This window comes from Notamacropus eugenii, chromosome 4 (assembly GCF_028372415.1).
Source record: "Notamacropus eugenii isolate mMacEug1 chromosome 4, mMacEug1.pri_v2, whole genome shotgun sequence".
NCBI classification, from domain to species: Eukaryota; Metazoa; Chordata; class Mammalia; order Diprotodontia; family Macropodidae; genus Notamacropus; species Notamacropus eugenii.
Window position 1 is genome coordinate 62878612 of NC_092875.1, and position 21415 is coordinate 62900026.

Genomic DNA, 21415 nt, shown 5'->3' on the forward strand with positions numbered 1-21415 from the left:
TCCGTTCCGCGTTCTCATTGGCCAGTGTGGGCAGGGTGGGCCGACCGAGGCCCCGCCTCGATTTTCCGTCCAATCCTATAGTCAGGGGGCGGATTCAGGTCGTCCCCAGCAGTTGCAGGACCACGAGGTGGGAGGGAGGGAAGGAAGGGGAGGGACCGGGGGACCGGAGGAGTGGAGGTACTGGGAGCCTGGAGAGGGAGACACCACCAGCACCGCTGCAGAGCAGCGGGGAAGCCCTGGAGGTCGCCCCTTGGACCCGGGTCCAGTCATCCTCCGTCCCCTCTCCTCCCCCCTCGGTCCCAGGAGCCATGGGTAGCTTGAAGCAGCGCTTCCAGAGGTTCCTGGAGCAGAAAAACTTTGTCACCGATGTCCTGGGCAAGCTGGAGGAAGTCACCGGGGTCAGAAAGTACTACATGGCTACAGGTAAGGACCTCCGGGCCCCCTCCTCCAGATAAAACCTTGGGCGCTCAGAGATCCTCTGGCCATAGAAACTTAGAGTTAAGAAATCGAAAAGCTGCATCTCATTCCCCATATTGTAGATGAAGAAGCCAATGCCCAGTGAGATAAGGGGAATTCCCTAGGTTGTTCAGAAAAGACCAGAACCCGAACCTCTTAGTTCCTGGTAGGGCTCTTTATGGAAATTGTTGTACTTGCTACCCTTGGTAATTCATATTCTCTGTCCTCTCTCCACCACCTTTAATTAACTGGCTTGAAATGTCATGGGTTGGGGGTTGATCTGCTATCATCCCACAGCGGCAGCTGGAAAAGTTCCAGCATCACCCCTGGATTGCAGTCCCTCCCAAGGGGGCAAGTAGGTAGGGGAAGATTCCCTCGTATTTATAGGAGTTGTAGCTTGAAGAGCCCTATTCTGGTGCTCAGGACCCCAAATCACACAACTGTAGAATAACCTTGGAACACGGAACCACAGAATTGGGAAATGATCTAGGGCCATCTAGTGTAGCTCTCTCTGTTAATGGAGGGGGAAACCAACCCTTGCCTAAAGTCACACAAAGGCCAGAAAGAATGGGGGAGGGGACAGTATAGTGCCTGAGGCTAAAGCAGCTTAGCTCGGGTAAAGGAGGACCTGAGAGGTGGGGCCAGTACTACCAATAACTAGCCTGTCTGGTCCTAATGGAGCAGATCAGCCTCCTAGGGACACTTTACTTCCAGGACTTTTAGGCAGTCAGGTCTAGTTCTCTGTTCTCAGGACCCTTCTAGGAGTTTTCCTGGGCCCATCTGGGAAACCCTGCTTGGTGGGGACGAGTATCATATCATCTTGCCCTTTGATATCCCCCAGCTCTTGGACTTTGAGAGTGCTGTGCCAGGCACATTCTGAGAGAGGCCATGTTGAAAGTCTGACTTGGGCACCCAGAGGTCTACTGAGCCTGGGTCCAGGCTCTCTCCCTTTTTGGGGCCCTCTTCGAAGGAGATCCCCAGATTATCTGTTTCTGGTCCTTCCAGTTGCTTGGTCTGCTCTGGGGCAAGGGGGAGGAGGTGGCTGGCTTCGTGGGACAGAGCACAGAATGGTTGTGCTGCCTTTGTGCAAGGCCCTGGCAGACAGCCCTAGGGGCCAAAGCCCAGCCTGGGAGGCTGGGCCAGGGAGTTCAAGTTTAATCTCTGACAACCCACCCTATGTCTCAAGGCTGATTCCAGGGGTGATTCCAGTTCATACCAACTTCGGGGAGCACTTCCAATATTCTCTCCCTCCTGGTGCTTCAGATACTTAGCATATTCCTGACACTGCTTTCAATTGAATTTGTAAAGCTCTCAGTTGAGCTTCTCTGTAAGTAGCAGAGTAGAGATGAGGCCTGGAGTAAGAAGACCTGAATTTGAATGTGACCTCAAATACTTACTGTGTGACCTTGGGCAAGTCATTTAACCTCTGTCTGCCTCAGTTCCCTCATCTGTAAAATGGAGATCTTAACAGCACCTCTCTGCCAAAGTAGTTGTGAGGATTGAAGTCGATAACATTTGTAAAATTTAGAACTATATAAATTCTAGCTACTTGTTACATGTCAGTTGATAGATTGTTAGAGCCAGAAGAGACTCCCATTCAGGGTTTTCTTGACAAAGATAGTGAAGTAGTTTGCCATTTCCTTCTCCAGCTCATTTTCCAGGTGAGGAAACAGTATTAAGGCAGGCAGACAGTATTATGTGACTTGCCCTGGGTCATACAGCTAGTAAATGTCTGAGGTCAAGTTTGAACTCAAGTCTTCCTGACTCTAGGCTCACTGTGCCACCTAGCTGCCCAAGAAGAGACCATATTAGCTTGCATTCACTTACCTCTCTGTACAGGTTTCTTCCTCTAGTAGGATGTAAGTTCTTAGAGGGCAGGTTGTTGAATTAAATGGAATATGCCTTCTCCTCCCCATCTCCCCAGTTTTCAGAGGAGAAAACTGAGACCCAGGAAAGTGAAATATCTTGTTCATGATTACCCAGCTCCCTCAGATGATGATGATCAAGGTATAGTGGCTAGAGCACTGCACTTGCAATCAGGAAGACCCGGCTGCAGTTGCTGGCTCTGCTAGTTGTTAGTAGAGGTCAGCTGTGGTCAGCTCACCTCTCCGAGAGTCTTTTTCTATAAAATGGGGGTAATAACTGCACCCACTTTACTGAGTTGTAGGGCTCAAATGAGATATAACAAGTAAGTAAAGGCACTTGGAAACCTTGTTCAATATAGAAAGGTTTTTAAAGTGCTTTATTATACTTACTATTTCCTATTCAAACTTTAACCTGCAGTGAGGCAGATAGTATTATTATCATCCCCATTTTACAGATGAGGAAACTGAAACTCAGACTGTGGTCACCCAGTTAGCAAGTGGCAGAGGGGGCATTCGAACACAGATCTTATTCGCTCCAAGCCCTACCGCTCCTCAGTACCCCAAAATACTGAGGTCAACTTAACTCCCCTTAGAGATGAGAAAACTGGAGCCCACAGAGCAGAGGTGATTTGTGCAAGGTCCTACCCTCAGTCAGCAGGACAATTGTGCAGAATTCTCATTATCTCATTCCCCACAGAAGCTGTTTGAAATTATGTCTTTCTTCAAGCCTCCTAAACTCTCCCCTCCCCAACCTCTTAGCTGAAGATCTTTTCTTCTCTTTATTTCACCCTCCCTTGTCATCACTCCCCCATTTTCCCTAGTCTCTGACAAAGAGGAGGCCTTTCTCTTTGTCTGAGTCAAACCTTGCATGTGTATTTGATCCCCTCCCTTCCCATTCTCTCCAGCAGATTGTTCCTTCAATTATCCCCAGCCTCTTTCTAATCTCTCCCTATCTTGTTCTTTCCCTGCTGTCTTTACGCCTGCCTGTCTCCCCATCCTTAAAAAATAAAACAAAAAAAAAGCTTCCTTATTTCCTCAAACATATTATATCTCTCATCTCTTCCTCAGGCAGACTTCTAGAAGAAACTATGTTCCTTGTCTTCATGTCTCTTTTCTATCCACAATCCTTTGCAATCTGACTTCTGCCTCATCAGTCAACTGAAACTTCTCAGTGCAAAGTTAGCAACTATCTTCTAACTGCTGAATCTGATGGTCTTTTCTTAGTCATCTCCTTTTTGATCTCTTTGCTGCATTTGAACCTGTCACCCCTCTCGCCTCCTGGCTGTTCTTGCCTCTTTGGGTTTTTGTGAGGCTATACCCCATTCTGAATCTCCTACCTGTCTGACCAAACCTCAGATTTCTTCTATCATCATTCATGTCCTGTTCACTAATTGTGGGTATCCCTCCAAGGCTCTGTCCTGAACCCCTTTCTCTTGATATACTCTCTCTGATCTCAATGACTCCCACAAGCTAACTACTGGCCATTTCAGACTGAATGACATGTAGGCATCCCAAACACAACCCACCCAGAACCAGAACTCATTCTCTTTCCTCCCAAACCCACCTCTCTTTGCCATTTTCTATCAAAGGCACCACCATCCTCCAGTCTCCCAGGGTCATGACCACAGTTGTCATCTTTGACTTTCAATTTTTCTCATATATCCAATCAATGCCAAATCTTGGTGCAATATTTCTAGAAGCTAGCTCTCTCTCTGCTCATACAGCTCAAATTCTTTTTACCCCTTGCCTAAGGACTACTGCAAACGCCTGCAATCAGTCTCCCTGCCTCAAATCCGTCTCCCCTCTAATCCATACTACGTACAACTGCCAAAACACAGATCTGACCTATTTAATAAACTCCAGAGGCTCCCTCTTGCCTCTAAGATGTCATATCTATTCCATTCTAGCTTTTAAAGCCCTTCACAACCTGGCTCCAATCTATCTTCCCAACCTCATTATATATTGATCTCCCTTCTTAGTCTACAGTCCAGCAAAGCTGGCCTTCCATGACATTCCACTCATCTTCCTCTGTCCCAACTGTCTCCTGTACTTGGCAGCTTGGCATTCACTCTCCCCTCAGCTGTATAGAACCCTTCTCTTCTTTCAAGAAGAGCAACTCAAGTATCACCTTCTACCTGAAACTTTTCGTGACTTGCCTAGGGTCACACAGTCACAAAGCATCTGAGGCTGGATTTAAACTCAGGTCCTTCTGACTCCAAGACTGGTGCTCTATCCACTGCACCACCTAGTTACCACCATGACCCCTTTTCAACACACACACGCGCGCACACACACACACACATCCCTTCAAGGTCAACTTCCTCATTTTCTTCACGTGGAAATGAGATGCGGAAAGATGAAATAACTTGCACAGAGTTAGTCAGTTAAACAGGTAACTTAAGAGCAGAGCTGGCATCTGAACCCAGGTCCTCTGACTTCAAATCCAACCCTTTTTCCATTGCAAAACCAACAGGTGTATATGTCATATACCCTGCTAGAAGGCAGGCTTCTTGAGAGTAGAGATTGCTTCATTCTTTTGACATTTGTTGCCTGAGTGCCTAGCACGGTGTTTGACAAATGTTAATCAGTGTTTATTGAATGATGAGTTATAGAGGGAGTAGACTGCACCCCAGGGTTCCTGAAGTCCAGCCCTGGATTCTTTCTGTGCCTTCCTAGATTCCCCCTTTTGCATTCTCCTATTCCTACTCAAATAGTTTGGGAGTTTCCTTTCCTCCACTAAGGCCTTTGGGAGCTGATGGTACATGGCCAGGCCAGCCATCAAGTTTTTCTGTTTTGATACAAGTTGCCTTAGCTTACACTCCATTGACAAAGTCTTTGAGAACTGGGGGTCACTGTCTCATGATGAGAGTGTGGAGCCATTCATGCAGGAAGTGCTTGTCACTATCCTTGGTTGGTCAGGACAAAGCACTGGTGATACCGAGGAAGGGCAAAAACCATCCCTGTCCTTAAGGAGCTCACTTTCTAGCAGAAGATCTGACATGTAAACAGTAATGTACATACAAGCGATATCTAGGGCAAATGGAAGGTAATCTCCAAGGGAAGGGCACCAGCTGGGGAAGACTAGGAGAAGCCTCCTAGAGAAGGTAGAATTTGAGGTAAGTCTTGAAAGAAGTCAAGGCAGCCTGGAGGCAGAGGTGAAGTTTGGGGGAGAATGTTCTAAGCATGAAAGGAATCCAGGACCAAGCATGGAAGCAGGAGAAGGCGCAGCTAGCTGTTTGTTGTCCAGGCATTTCAGTCACCTCCAACTCTTCATGACCTCATTTGGGGTTTTCTTGGCAAAAGTGCTGGAGTGGTTTGCTATTTCCTTCTCCGTTTCATTTTGCACAGGGTAAAGTGACTTGCCACTTGTAAGTGTCTTGAGGCCAGATTTGAACTCTGGGAAGTCTTCCTGACTGCAGGCCTGGCCCTCTATCCTCTGTGCCACCTAGCTGCCTGTAGCTAGGTATGGTTAATTAATCATCAAATATGTGGAAGGAGAGTAAAGTGTAAGAAGCCTACATGGAAAATATATCTAGGGAAATATATGAGGAGGTGAGGTGATAAAGGACTTTAAAAATCAAATGGAGCTTTCATATTTGATTCTAGAAGATTTTAGCAGGAGGAAGGTCATTTCTGTATGTTGCAATCCCACAGGTCCTTCAAGACCTGACTGAGATGCTACCTTCTCCCCTGGCTCCCCTTCCCCCCACCCTCTCAGCTGAGAACTTTGCCCGATATTTTACTGAAAAAATTGAGGCTGTTCTCCCAGAGCTTCCTCTCCTCCCTTCCTTATCTCCTGTAACTCAGATACCTCCTGCCTCTCTCTCCTCCTTCACCCACGTGTCCCATGAAGCATTGATCTCACTCCTTATCAAGGCCAACCTTTCTACCCGCACAAGTGATTCCACAGTTCCCTCTATCATCCCCACTCTCTCAACTTATTTTCAATCTCTCTGTCTACTGGCTCCTTCCCTGTTGCCTACATACATGCCATGTCTCCCCCAACCTCAAACACCTCACTTGATCATCCAGTAGCTAGCTCTCTTATCTCTTTTTGCAGCTAACCTCCTTGAAAAGGCTTGTCTGTAACAGGTATCTCCACTTCCTTTCCACTTTTATCATTCCACTGAAACTACTCTCTCCAAAGTACCCACTGATCTCTTAGTTGCCACATCCAATGGCCATTGCTCAGTCCTCATGCTTCTTGACCTTTCTGCAGCCTTGGATACCGGCAGTCACCCTCATCTCTAGGTTTTCGGGACACCCCTCTCTGACCTTTCTCCTGCTTCCAGTTTCCTTTGGAGGTTTTCATCCAGGTCATGTTTGTTAACTATAGGTATCCCCCACGGTTCTGTCCTGAGCCCTCTGATCTTGTCAGTCACCATGGATTCAATTATTATCTCCTGCTGGTAAATTCTCAGTTCTTTTTACCTAGCCTTAACCTCTCTGCTGGCCTCCTGTCTCAAATCTACTGCCTATTAGCCATCCTGAACTAGATGTCCAGTAGCTCAGCATGTCCAGAGCTTAGTTTGTTATCTTTTCCACTCCCAAAACAACCTCTCCTCTTCCAAACTTTCCTTTTCCTGTCAAGGACACCGCCAACCTCCCAGCCCCCCAGGATTACAACCTGCCAAGATGTCCAATCAGTTGCTAAGGCATGTAGATTTCACCTGTGTAATATCTCTCCTTTCTGCCCCCTTGTGTCCTCTAACACTGCCAACATGTTGGTGCAGGCCCCATCGCCTCAGTCCCTGGACTATTGTATTAACCTACTGGTTGGCCTGCCTGCCACAAGTCCTGCCCACTCAAATTCTTTTCCAATGTGATTTTTCCTAAAGCACCTTTCTGACTATGTCATCTTTCTGCTCAGTAAACTCCAGTGGCACCCTGTTTCTTCTAAGATAAAATATAAAATCCTCTTTTGGGCATTTTTTATATGCCAAGCTCTTTGTAACCCAGAGCCCTCCCTTTCCAATTTCCTTTATGCTTTATTCATTTCTACCCTACTCTTTGATCCAGTGACCCTGACTGGCCTCTTTGCTGGTCCTTGAACAAGACATTCCATCTCTGGATGCCAGACATTTTCACAGCTGTGTCCTCAGTGCCTGGAATGCTCTCCCTCCTCATCCCCGCCTCTGACCTCTCAAGGCCTACTTAAAATCCCACCTTCTACAGAGTCTCTTCCCATAGTACTTCATAATCAGACCAAACCAGGACCTCTGTACGGACAGGAATTTGTGCCTCTTTTCCCCACCCAGAAACTTCCAAGGGGTAGGTGCTCTGCTACTGAACAAATGAAATTCCTAAATTCCAGTTGCAAAGAAACCAATCTCTTTTTAGGAAGAGCCCAGTTTTAGGAAAAGGGCAGACTCCTCAGGCCTAACCTTCTGAGAGTCTTTGTTGTGAAGTTACTAGGTACCTAAGCCTGGACACTGGAGAGGATTTGGGTCAAATATCAGAGATTTAATTAAGTCAATTGTTTGTTGAGTGCTTGGGGCCTGGGTTTATTTTCCTTTTGTAAAATGAAGGAATTGGACTAAGGCGATGGGGGTGGGGGGGTTCATAAACTTTTTCCTCTTTCCTCTTTGGGATCTTTTTGTCAGTCTAGTGAAACTTACGGATCCCTTCTCAGAATGATGTTTTTAAATACATATAGTAAAAACCATAGGTTTACCGAGGAAAGCAATTATATTTTTAAAAAAATAAGTTCACAGACCCTAACTTAAAAGAATCCCTGTAGCAGCCAGATGGGCAGCTAGGTGGCACAGCAGATAGAGTACCAGGCCTTGAGTCCTGAGTTCAAATGTGACCTCAGACATCACTAGCTATGAGACCTCGGGCAAGTCACTTAACCTTTGTCTCTCTTAGTGGCTTCTTTTATAAAATAGGGATGATAATAATAGTAGCATCTACCTCCCAAGGTGGTTGTGAGAATAAAATAATATTTATAAAGCAGAAAGACCTGAGTTCAAATCCAGCCTCAGACACTTACTAGCTGTGTGACCCTGGGCAAGTCACTTAACTTCTGTTTACCTTAATCCACTGGAGAAGGAAATGGCAAACCACGCCAATATCTGTTCCTAAAAAAACCTCACAAATGGTAAGATCTATGGGATCACAGAAGAGTCACACAACTGACCATGAACAACAAAAATGCGCCCCATGCTGTGCTGGGGATACAAAGACACAGCTAAAAACAGTCCCTCCCCTCCAATTGTTTCCATTCCATTGTCCTAAGAGTTCTAGAATTCTCTTTGCTGGGAATGAGTCTTTCAGACTCTCTAGGGAACTGGTTTCACTTAAGCTAGCCTCCTATACCATTAAGGGACTGGTCTGGGTTAGAAAAAAGTATCTGTTTGGTTTATTAATATTTATTAAGCCCTGGAGCAAGGCCTTACTATCTCTCTGAGCACAAGGACGCTGGCTGTCTCTGGTGTGTTTTAGCTAAGTCAACATCACTGGCCACCTCCCTGACTGATAATGTATCTCTGTGCCTTTCTATGCCTTCATTTCCCAAAGAAACTAGCAGGCCAGCTGGTGCTGGCCTGGGGCCTAGAGAGCCACCTGGCCCTGATCTGCCCACTTGGGGCAAACTGTTCTTCTTGGAATTTAGAATTTTAGTTCTGAATTTGAAAGAAAGAACCAGTCTTAGTGGCAAGGACTGGCACCTTGGAGGGAGGGGCCTGAGGGAGATCTGGAAGGGTGAGGAGGAAGGGGTCTGACCAGCTCCCAGCTCCTGTGGCAGACCTGAGAGCTTGGAGTGGTGAACTTGCACCCTCTGGATTTTCTTTTCCCCATTTGTGCTTTTCCCAAAGCACAGGGAGGTGCTTTGTTTTATAATACCGTCCACCTCTGACATTGTAGGTTCCCTATTTGAAGTTCCCTTGTGGGCTCTGATCTTTGAGTTTTATGTTAACTCTAGGAGGGTAACTGCCGTTATTATTCCCATGTTACTGATAAGGAAGTGGAGGCAGATTAAATGACTTGCCCAGCTATTAAGAGTGTGAGGCTGGATTTGAACTTGCTTCTCCCTGACTCCAGGTCCAGTGCTCTACTTACTGTCTTGTATTGGTCTGATCAGTCACAGTGTGACACACTGTAACTTGACTCTAACATAGTGATGACATTTTGGTCCTTTTCAAGAATAGGACAGTAACCAATCAATCTATTCGCTATTGCCTAGCATCAGTGTGTGGCCATGGACCTCCTAGTCTCTACTCAAATTCTCAAAGGGATCATGGATTTAAGAGTTGGAAGGGACCTTAGAGGCAAAGTTACATGCCCACTGTCTGAGACAGGATTCAAAACCAAAGCCTCATGTGAACCAGAGTTCTTGATTTCCTTGTTTCCTGTAACCATGCAGATGCCAACCCATCTATGCCTTCCCATCCCATGACACTCTGACATTAATTGTCATTGCTAATAATAATATCTAGCCTAGTGGGACAGTAGATAGAATACTGGACCTGGACTCAGAAAGACCTGAATTCAATCCACCTGCAGACTTTTTTTTTAACTGTATGGCCCTAGGTAAGTCATTTAACCTCTTTCTCTGCTTCAATTTCCTCATCTGCAAAATGTGAATAATAGCACCTCCCTGCCAGGATTGTGAGGATCCAAAGAGATCATATTTTCAAACCCTGAAGCATTATGTAAATGCTAGCTATTATCAATAATTCTCATGTTTTCTGTCCTAAGGTCCTTCCTGGTTCTGATGTTATCTCAAACAGTCAATCCTTAAACATACATTAAACACCTTCTATGTGCCAGTCACTGTGCTAAACACTTGGTGATACAAAGAGACAAAAACAGCCCCTCCCCTCAAGGAGCTCATAAGCCAAACAGCAATGCAGCAATGAGATATAGACTGGATAAAGTGGCAGCTGTCTCAGAAGGAAGGTCCTAGAGTTAAGGAAGATCAGGAAGGCTTCTTATAGAAACTGAGGTTTTAGCTGAGACTTGAAGGAAGCCAGGAGATGGTGATGAGGAGGGAAAGCATTCCAGACCTGGGGGACAGCCAGGGAGAATGCCTAGGCTTCTAACTGTCTGACCATAAGCAATACATATATCACAGTTCAACAGACAGATCCAATGTCTGACCATTACATACATACGTAAACACCAACATCTGGGTTTTGAAAGTGGGGCTGGGGAGGAGGGGTGCTCCTTAATGGCTACCCAGAGTGGTACACAAACTTTCCAAAAAGTAAGCCCCAAAGCAAAACCTCACCTCAAAATATATATACACTTTTCAGTACCCTTGTGAGCCAGTGCCTCATTAGAAATTAACAAAAGGTGTTGGTCTTCCTACAAAAAGAGCCACCCCTAATCTAGCTTCCCTTAATGGGCTCCACCTGAGGCCTATTCCTGGGTGGGCAAGATCTTTAACTCTCATTATAGTAATACAAAAAGGAGAAAAGAAGAGGGCCCAGGATAGAGCCTTGGGGGACACCCATAGTTAGGTATTGTGACCTGGGTGAGGATCCAGCAAAGGAGATGGGAACCAGCATTTATTAAGTACACTGTTGATCTGACTACCTACCATGCTAGACTGTGTGCAGTGCTTTAGAGGTACAGACAAAAAGGATGAAACATTCCACGGGGAAGTGTTCTCTTCTCCACCCAGCGCCAACATTTTATATTCTAAAGGCTCTCCCACTTGGACATTTTATGTCTGTTCCAGAACAAGGCAACCCCTCCCTCCTGCAGCTAACCCAGTCTCCCAACTGGATTGTAGATAAAGTGCAGTACAAAAAACAGCCCTCCCTTCAATTTTAGGTCTCCACTCTCCTGGCTTTATCCTTTGAGGGTGGAGGAGTGGCGCCCTCCGCTGAATGATGGATTTTCTCATACCTGGTCTACCCTTCATCCCAGTGACTCTGAACTCCTGTAGATAATTATCTAAACCTCATTCCCCACCCCATACCCCAGTGCCTCATTTCCTATCCCATCTACCCTCCCACCTCAGCTTCAATCTAATTCTCTCCAGCCCCTCACCTGTGCCCTCAGGAATGCCTGTTCCATAGACCACAGACTTCCTTTCATCTTAAATCCTTTTCTTTCCCACTCCTTCTTCTGCCAGCTCTTACTGAGACCTGGCTCCCCCAAGATGACACAGCCTCCCTGGCCACCCTTTCTAATATAGACTGAACCTTTCTCCTTGGCTCACTAATCAAGGCAGAGTAGTTGGAACAGTCTTTGCTCCTCATCACCACTTCCAGATTCAATTTCTCCCTGTCTAACTGGCTTATTTCCTACTGCTTACAAACAAGCTCACATAACTCCTATCCTGAAAAAACTCCTTCCATCCCTGCTAACCACTGCCCTACATCTTTCCCCCTAAACTGTTCCCTATTACCTTATGCTCCTGAATTGCTCACTGTCTCTCCCACCCCTCTCCAATATCTAATCTGTTGCCAAGGACTATTGATTTCTCCTTTGCAGCATCTCAAATTTGCTCCCTTCTCTCCTCTGACCCTTCCACCATATTGAGTTGAAGAAGTCCGTTGGATATCCAGTTGTCTGAAAGGCAGTTGGAGATGTAAGACTGGAGATCAGCAAAGAGATTGGGGCTGGAAGTAGATTTAAGAGTCATCAAAATAGAGATGGTCATTAAATCTATGGTAGCTGATGAGATCACCAAGTAATGTAGAGAGAGAGGAGCTGAGGGCCCAAGACAAGCTGAGGGATGAGTTGGAAAAGGATCTAGCAAAATCAACAGAAGTGGTCAGATGGGGGGAAGAGAATCAGGAGAGAGTGGTGTCTGCCTCAAGTCTCCCCACTGCAATTCCTTCTCTTTCTAAAAAAAAGATCCACTTCATGTCACACCCTCCTCCTCCTCTCCTCCCCTCACACTCACACTAACTCCAGTGTCTTCCTATTATTCCCAAGAGCAAACACAGATTGGTATTGGTTGGCATTTTAAAGCTCTCCTAACCCAGCCTCCTAGCTTTCCACATACGTCGTCTCCCGTTCGTGTACTCTGATCCACTGACATTGGTCTCCTTCCCGGAACAAGACCCTCCATCTGTCTCTGGGCATTTTCTCCGGGGCTGTCCCCCCTGTCTAGAATGCTCTCTGTCTTCCTTTAAGTCCAAACAAAAATTCCACCTTCTATAGGAAGCTTTCCCTTTAATCATTCTTAATAACTGATTGATTGTTCTAAGGATACTCCCACCTCTGACTTTGTGTTCTAAGAGTTCTCCCAATTTTAACATTCTCTGATAGCCCTTATTACCTTGAAATAGTCATCAGTATGGGGTGTCAGGCAACTTAACGTAGCCATGGCCTTTATGTACTGACTTCATATCACTGGGCAAAGAGAGACTCAAATATGCCCTTATGACTTCCTGTGTGAGAGACCAAAGATTGGGGTCCTTCACCAAAGTGGCTGAGTCTCTTCGTGACTGGCCCAGTAGGGCTAAGTCTGTCCCTAATGGGCTCTTTTAGCCTCTGATGACCTTCCCTCTCCACCCTGGACCCTGGGTTTGCTTTATCAAGGTGAATGGGAATTAGGTGGGATTTGGGATTTACACCATGAAAGCCAAATCTGCTTGGAGAAGGGTGATTGGTTAAAGACTTGGGGACTTAGTCACCTTCTCCCCTCCCTCTGCCCTGAGCTAGCTCTGGTATTAGCATTTATGGAGATTTCCTTTCCCTTGGGGCTAAGAGAATCTTAATCTGTAGGAGGTGGGGGTGGGATCCTAGGGGCTCTTTTTCCTTCTAATTCCCCATCTGGGAGCCAGAAGGCCACCCTGTGGGGAAGAAGGGAAGTAGGAGGAAGGGGTGAGCTGATTGGATCTTTTCTACCTAGGCAATGGAAAGGTTTTATAAAAGCCTTGTTGATTTTCTTTCTCCTGGCACAGCCTCTCTGACAAACAGTTTAGGTGGTGCACTGGATAGAGCACTCACTGGCCCTGGAGTCAGGGGGACCTGACTTTGAGAGGGACTGTTCCTGTAGTTGACTGGGGAAGGAAACTAGCATTATCAAGTGCCTACTATGCACCAGGGACTGTGAGAAATGCTTTACCCACATGATCTCATTGGATCCTCACAACACTTAGATACCTTTGTACTGGACGCTATTATGATTCCCATTTTCCTTTTGAGGAATCCAGGATTGCCTAGCTAATAAGTGACTGAGGTTAGATTTGATCTCCCATGTTCCCGATTCTAAGCCTGGGGCTCTATTCACAGGGCCATTTTGATCATCTCTGTGATCTAATTGGTTGAGGGGGCAGGTGGTCAGGAAATCTTTCCTCTTAGAATCTCTGTCCTTGGGGTATCCCAAATTGGGAAACCTGAGCCCCATCCCACCCCTACCATCCATACCAAGTGATCTTCCATCTTTTGGAATTCCCCCTTCAAGAGCACACACCTTACTGTCTCCCTGGTCTTCTGAAAGTTCTTCCTTAGATCTCCTTTGTAATAACCTGAGTCCAGTTCTGCCCTAGGGGTTGATGTTATCATTCCCATTCTACAGGTGAGGAAACTGAGGCAGACAGAGGTTAGGTGACTTGCCCAGGGTCTCACAGCTAGGAAGTAACGGAGCTCGGCTTTTGACTAGGTTCTTTGTGACTCCAGTTCCAGCATAGTTATCTCCAGTGAGCATGAAGAGTTGATTCCTAATCCCACCTTCTCAGACACTTACTAGCTGAGTAGCTATGGCTTCAGTTCTCTCCTGCAAAAAGCGGACAATGAGAATGTCTGCCATAGGGCTGTTACAGGGATCTGAGGACTATTTGTAAATTGCTTTGCAAATATTAGCTCTTTATTATTTAACAAACGCATTTTAGGCACTGGAGACAGGAAGGCAGAATGTAGTCCCTACCCTGGATCTCTTGTATTCCACTGGGGATATTAGTACTCCATACTGTGCAGGTAGCAAGGAGTAGATTAAGCCTCAGTTTCCTCATCTGTGAAATGGACATAACAATAAAGTCTACCTCTTGGGCTGTTGAGAATAATGTTGAATGAGATGATGTATTTAAAATGCCACACAAATATTAGCTATTATCAGAATAATTAAAAAACACTATCAGGGTCCCTAAATGGACTCTTTCCTACTTTATTCAACCCAGAGCCCAGCTCCTTGTTCTGTGATCCTTTTCTAATCAGGCAACAAGCATTTATTATTTCCTTGTGCCAGATACTCTGTGCTAAAAATACAAAAATAAAAGTACTTGCCCTCAGGGGGCGTTCTAAGGAGAGAATCTATAAATCAGAACTTACAAGATAATTAAGAGAGCAGATTGAAAGTAACCTTAGAGCTAGGCAGCACAGTGGAGAGAGAGTGCTGGACCTGGAGTCAGGATCTGAGTTCAAATCCCAGCTAGCTGAGTGACCCTGGGCAAGTCACTTAACCTTGTTTGCCTCCGTTTCCTGATCTGTAAAATGAGCTGGAGAAGGAAATGGCAAACCATTTCAGTATCTTTTCCAAGAAAACCCCAGATGGGGTCATGAAGAGTTGGACATGACTGAAACATCTGAGCAACAGCAGCACACACCTTAGATGGGATGGCACTAGCAGCTGGAGGGACCACAAAAGGTCTCCTGAAAGAGGAAGGAAGCCAGAAACTCTTGGGAGTTAAGGAGTTAAGGTTGGGAGGGAGGGAGAGAAAATGTGCCAGGTATAGGAAACAGCCAGCCAGTGCAAAGGCACAGAGATGGGAGATGTAGTGTCCTGTTCAGGGAATACCACATGAGGCCACTATAGCTGGTTCATGGAGAAGAATTGATTGGAAAGGTCGGGATGGTCTATCTATCCACCTGTATACCAAAATCCAGACAAGGCGCATTCCCTGATTACTTAGTTTTTCCTATATAGATTGTTTCATCATCCCCTCCTTAGTAGCTGTGGACCTCCTTGAGGAAAGCGTTTCATCTTTCACCTGCCAACCAACTGGAGCATCTGGGGATGGGGGAGCCTCACCATCCATAGGACCCACCTCTTTATTCTAATCATTCCCTCACTCTGCTGAACCTTTGCCTAGCAAGATCCGATGGTCAGATGGTTGTCTGGGTAGTTGTATTTATCAAGGAATCCCCAAGCATGAAAGGTGGCCCCCACCCTGTTATTGAAGCTGTGGAGGCTGTCCTGAGCCCAGTGCGTTTTTAGTCCACAAATGGTGAACTCAGAGACCAAAGCTGCAGAAAAGCATTCGTGAATCAGTTGTTAAATTTCATCTGGGCCGTCCTTGCTGTGCATTCTATGCTATGCATGGATCATTCTCATAACAGATATTTTTAAATATGACAAACATTTATCAAGTGTTTATTATTAAATGTATACCAGGAATGGCGCTAAATCCTGGCAATAAAAAGCAAAGCAAAGTAAAAAATGGCCCATCTCTCAATGAGCTCACGTTCAATTGAGGGAGAAAAGCAGGTGAGAAAGTCAGTGCTTATTGATGTCATCTCATTCCCCTTTGGTGGGTAAAAATACCCTCTGTAGATTTTCCCCATACCCCTAATCGTTTTGTATTTACCTTTCATATTTCTTCAAAATAGATCCTTTGATGCTTTCAAAATTGAGCCACCTGCAGCATAGAATTCTCTTGTTTGTACTTGATATGGTCCAACTGCTCCACCCAAACTCATCTTTTCTTCTTTCTTGTAGCCTACTGGTGTCCTAAGTCCAAATATGGTCTGGTTACCCGTGGCATAGGAAATAGAATGGCGTAATGGATAGAGTGCTAGGCCTTCCTGAGTTCAAATCTGTCCTCAAACACTTTCTAGCTGTGTGATCCTGGGCAAGTCATTTCACCCTGTTTGCCTTAGTTTCCTCATCTATAAAGTGAATTGGAGAAGGAAAGGGCAAACCAAGAAAACCCCAAATGGGGCCATGAAGAGTTACGGACATGACTGAAAATGAGTGGATAATAAATCCCCTGTCACTGATGATGAATATAGGTCACTGAGAAATGCTGGGAGACTTACACCCTTTTTTTTTTTTCATTTGTTCTTCTAGTTTCATGTAGAAATCCTTTTGGGATGATTAGTTAGTTCCCTACCAAACTCTCTTCAAACCTGTTTTCTGTTCTCCCTGGCTTGCTGCTCACCATCTTCCTCCAGGGTATTTTGCAACCAGAGTTGTCCTCAGTGACCATATCTTTCCCTTTGGTCAGGAGATCTTGTCAGTTTTATTCCATTTAAACGTCTGAAGGAACAGGTGATAATCAGAATCAATAATGTCCTCCCTCCAGTTCTCCATTTCTGCCACCAATAACTTATTTTGGTAGATCAGGCTAAAGCTGTTGTGACTACATATAGTACAATATCTTTCTTGGTCCCTTTTCTTTTCATTTGGATCTGTCTTTTGGCCCTTGTTCTCATGCCTTGATTGTCTGACGGCGCACAGACAACTAGCTAGCTGACTCATGGATCAACTCCTCCATTGGTAACAAGTCCTTTCCTAGCTAAGATTTAGCAAGTGTGGTGCTCACCATGTCTAAGGTCCATTGGCTCCATTTTTGAAAAGAAAAAACAAAGGCTCATGAGACATGAGGACAAGGGTGCCGAGCAGCCTACAAATCTTTCCCCTTAATCCTAAACCATATTTCCTGACGTTTTTGGATCTCTTCCCCTGTGCCCACCTCCACATTGAAATCACCACATAGCTATGATTGTGCATTTTGACATCATTTGAGGACCTTGTGAAGTTCATCATGGATTTTCTTGGCCTCTTCATCTTATGTAACAGATGACCCTTACATTGCAGTTCTCTTTACGGTCTTTTTGCTTCTGACCACTCCAAGGCAAGTTGATCATATAGGCTATAAAATTATTTTTCACCCAAAAATTTAAAAATTTATTTTTTGCCTTTGAGTACAGAGTGAAACTACTTGACTTGTCTCTTCATGAAGAAGCTGTGAGCCTTCTTTCCAGATAGCGACCGTGTCTTTTGGTCAGTAGGTCAACAAGCGTTTATCAGGAGCCTACTATGTGCCAAGCACTGTGCTAAGTGCTGGAGATAAAAAGGACAGCTAAAACAATCCCTGCCTTGAAGGAGCTTACAGTCTAACAGGAGAGACAATGTACAAAAATTATAAATATAAGATCTCTACTGGGTGAATAGATGAGAATGTGGATATTGTGATGAGATTCTGTTGGTCATTGAGCAAGGATCTCTCTTGAGGCCACCAATAGTTATATTAGTTTGAGCATTTATAGATGGTCTAAAAACTGGCTCTTAGGAATCCTCTGTTCCCTTTTTTGCTGTGGTCACTCAAGATTACAGAGGGCCATTTTGTGATTTTTCTTGGCTCCACAAGCTGCCACACCATTGGCGATCACTTTCTGATTAGGTGTCTTTTGGTCCTTGAGGCAGATTTAGCCTGTCATCAGGACCGTACGAAGAACCTCTTCAGCTTGGAAGAACCTGTCAGATATTGTACTTAACTAGCTTGGCCTTCCAAAGACCTAGGGTCACCCTCATACCATGAGAGAACATCGATGGAGGGTTTGTGAGTTTGGACACTGTACCTCCATTAATGGAGCTCAGGCACTACCCAGCAGATCTCTGAGATACTTCAGAGCTGGGAGGAAGTGCCCTTAGAACACACAGTGGTGGGGCTAGCAGGACCCTCAGAACTTCACATGTCAGAACATACAATTCTCTTATTTTAGAGATAAGGCAATGAGGGCCAGGGGAGGTGTTGTGGGGGGTGGGTAGTGCCTTGTCCAAGTGAGTGAGTCACAGAACTGGGGTCTGAATCCAGGTCTTCTGACTTCAAATCCAGTATTTCTTCTACTTTACCTTGTGTGATTGGAAGGCAGGGAAGATAGAGTAATATATAGCTGGCCTGTTCCCGAAGGCATTCTTCCCTACTAACCTCCATTCCCCTCTTACTCCCCTGCAGGTTCCATTGCTTTCCTAGCCCTCTATCTCATATTTGGCTATGGGGCTTCCCTGCTGTGCAATCTCATTGGATTCATCTACCCAGCATATGCCTCGTGAGTGGGACCCCTTGCTAGGGACTAACCCTTGGCTAAGCAAGGGACTGGGTTTGTCTGGTCCAGGCTAGTTGAGACTCCATGAGTTCCCCCAGAGGATCCTTGCACACCTGAACCTGTAAGCCAGAAGACTGATCTGCCTGTAGCAGATTAGAGACTGCCCAGGAGTGGGTGCTATGGGAAAGATGGGAGGAGGAAGGACAGGGGCCTTTGCTCAAGGAGTCCAGGATCTTGGGAGGAAGACAGCAGGCTGGCCAGCAGTCTAGACTATTCAGAGAAGAGGACCAGCCTGGTTGGCTGGCTCTTTTGGGGGCCCTACTTAGAGAACAGCCTCTGTGAGGTTCAGCCTCATGCTGCCCGTGACTTGTTTCTTACACGTCACATATGCCGTGCAACAGAACTAAGGAGTGGTTAGGGCTGGCTGGGTACCAGGTAATCCAGGGAGGGTTCCTGCAAGGTAGTAGTGTTGAATGAGCTAGGCTTTTAGAGGAAGGGATGGTTATGGTAGATTGGGGGAAGGAAAGCCAAAGACTTTTTTGACATTCCCCCCCACCTCCCAGTGGCTTCCTCTTAAGTCTTCTTCCCCCTGGGACTACCTAGTTGAGGTCCCACAGTCCAAGCCTGCATGGTAGACCAGGGTCTTATGGCACCTATTCCCTGCTTTCTCCTTCCCATAGCATCAAGGCCATTGAAAGTTCCAACAAAGAAGATGATACCATCTGGCTAACCTACTGGGTGGTATACAGCATATTTGGCCTGGCTGAGTTTTTCTCTGACATCTTCCTTTTCTGGTTCCCCTTCTACTATGCAGGGAAGGTAAGCACTGGCCTAACTGGGGGACTTTGGGTGGTGGTGATGGTGGTGAAAGGGGGTCTGTTTCTATTCTGAGAGTGGAGGGATGGGGTAGGTAAGATGTGAAAGTCAACTCTGATGTGTGATTGGGGATGTAATATCTGACCCACAGGGAGTCCCATGTGTGAGGTTGGGGGAGGGAGGAGTGGCAGTGAGGGTTCCACGTGGGCCTTACCAACCCTTGCCCCTGCTTCGTCCAGTGTGCCTTCTTGCTATGGTGCATGCTTCCAGTGACATGCAATGGCTCCCAGATCTTGTACCATCGTCTGATCCGCCCCATCTTCCTGAGGCACCAGGCTTCCATGGACAGCCTGGTGACTGACCTGAGTGGACGAGCCCTGGACACAGCAGCCCATCTGACGCGGGAAGGTGAGCCCCTTTCCCATTCCCTCTGTCCCGATGCCTTTTGCCTCTTGCTGGGACACTTCAGCCTTTGCTTCTGCTTGCTTTTCCTTACTGTCTCTGTCTCTGCCTGTCTCTGTTTCTGTCATGCTTTCGGGATCCAGTCCTCCAGGCCTTGGCTCACAGCCGGATGGTGCTGACCTCCCAGGTGGCTCCTCAGCTCCCTCCAGAGTCTCCGTATGTAACTTACCTTGCCCACCTCACACTGAGGGTGTCATGGCCACGACTGGGACTGGGAATGGGTGGGGGGAACCAGAAGGGAATTCAGGGAAAGAAGCTTGTGGTGCAGGAAGGAAGGAGCCTGACCCTGGCATCAGGAGGACTGCTTTCTTGTCTCAACTAACTCATTTTGTGTCCTTAGGCAAATTACTTCCTGCTTCTTTCCTGCTCTGAGAGCATTTAATCAGTGGTGGTGGTGGTGATAGGGGGTGGGAGTGGACATGGATGGCCCCTCCACCTCAGCTCCCTTGGTGGCAGCTCTGGGTCAGAGAAGGAATGAGAGGTCTCTATCCTATCCCAAGCACTGTTGTGTGTTGGGGAGTCAGGATGGGCCAACCCTTTGGGGATAAACCCTGGGTGTCAAGGATGGGGAGGTAACCATTTAATCTGAGGGTGCCGGGCACCTCAGGTTTTGGGACCCGTTCTCCAGTTTTGGTGCTGGGAAGAGGGTGGCAGGTCCCTTTTTTCCTGTTTGGTGTGTGATTGGGGAGGAGGGGGCACAACTTCTCTTTTCTGAACCACCTCCTCCCCATTCCCCTGAGCTTTGACCTCCTCTCCCCTTTCCTTTCTGTCTCTATTACCCTAAAGCAGTGTTTCCCTTCCTCTCCTAATCCCTACCTCCGCTTCCCTGCCAAGACTGTCCTTCCCATCACTATTTCCTCCAGTCTCTTTCCCTAGTCTCTATTTAGCCACTGTACCCTACCCCCTCCCCCAAAGTCTCACCTGTGTCCCCCCTCCCCCAGCAACCAAGGCAGGCACGATTCACCTCCAGAAGAATAAGTGAAGAGACCACCCCTCAGCCAGAGGCTTCAAATGACTGGACACCCTCCTCCCAGCCCCCTCAGCATCAAGGGACTGTGGCCCCCAATCCTGGTTCCTCCCAGCTGTATGACTCCAACCAACTTCTACCCACTTGGGCTTTAGGGCATTAGAGATGTCTCCCCAGGCTGGGAGCTAGGGTGGGCATGGGGGCACCTCTGCCCATTTAGGATCCACCAGCACCTGCTCAGACTGTTCTAAGTATACCATTAACCATCTGCCTCTGGCCCCCTCCACCCCCACTGGCCTCCCACAGGACTCTTGATGTGTCCTGGCCATTTCAGCTGCCCATGTATTTAAAAAAAAAAAAAAGTCCTACAACTTGCTTGACTTTTTAAGGGTTTTTTTGGTATATTTGTTGTTGTGGGGGAGCAGGGGACTGGGGAGAGAGGGGAGTGTTCATGGCTAAAAGGATCTCAGCTGTCTTCGGGGTCGGGGATGTGAGTAAGCTAGTCTGTGGTGCTTGTAGCACCTTGGGGTCCCATATTCTAAAGGGCCTTCCAGTTCTGACATGCTGTATTTTAAAATTCTTGGTCCAACCCAACCAGCAGGGATCATCACCCAAGGCTGTTAGATGAAGCCTGAGCTGGGAAAGGATTGTTCTGCTATATTTAGCCACTAGAGGGTGCCATGGCCCCATCCAACTTCTGCCTGTGAATTATTTCTCAGTCCTGCCTTCTGCCCCTGCTGTGGATTAGAAGCATAATAGATACCTCCACTTTTTTTTTTTCTTAACTGATTTGCCCACAGTCACACAGCTTGTAAGTGGCTGGGGTAGGATTTGAACTCAAGTCCTGACTCCCCGGTCCACTCTTCATTTTTGCAGTTGGGGTAAATACTTTTGTCAC

The 21415-nt window shown here is 46.5% G+C and overlaps 1 protein-coding gene across 2 annotated transcripts; it reads left to right on the forward strand.

Annotated features, from left to right (window-relative positions):
• Nucleotides 1-64: 64 nt before the first annotated feature.
• On the forward strand, nt 65-20892 carry REEP6 (receptor accessory protein 6). Of its 2 annotated transcripts, XM_072601418.1 has the most exons (6): nt 65-423; nt 18182-18275; nt 18953-19091; nt 19328-19496; nt 19634-19706; nt 20492-20892. In XM_072601418.1, exons 1-6 carry the CDS (start codon nt 309-311, stop codon nt 20526-20528), a joined length of 627 nt encoding a protein of 208 aa, XP_072457519.1. In that variant the 5' UTR covers nt 65-308; the 3' UTR covers nt 20529-20892. The 2 variants fall into 2 exon arrangements, with proteins under 2 accessions (XP_072457519.1, XP_072457520.1); XM_072601419.1 differs by lacking the exon at nt 19634-19706 and having other exon boundaries at nt 73-423.
• The last annotated feature ends 523 nt before the right edge of the window (nt 20893-21415 follow it).

What these genes read in the sequence shown, in the direction of transcription:
- REEP6 (XM_072601418.1), top strand. Translation starts at nt 309, where the DNA reads ATGGGTAGCTTGAAGCAGCGCTTCCAGAGGTTCCTGGAGCAGAAAAAC. An exon ending in ATCTACCCAGCATATGCCTC is followed by an intron (nt 18,276 to 18,952) that starts GTGAGTGGGACC and finishes TCCTTCCCATAG; the next exon opens with CATCAAGGCCATTGAAAGTT. An exon ending in AGCCCATCTGACGCGGGAAG is followed by an intron (nt 19,497 to 19,633) that starts GTGAGCCCCTTT and finishes TTCGGGATCCAG; the next exon opens with TCCTCCAGGCCTTGGCTCAC.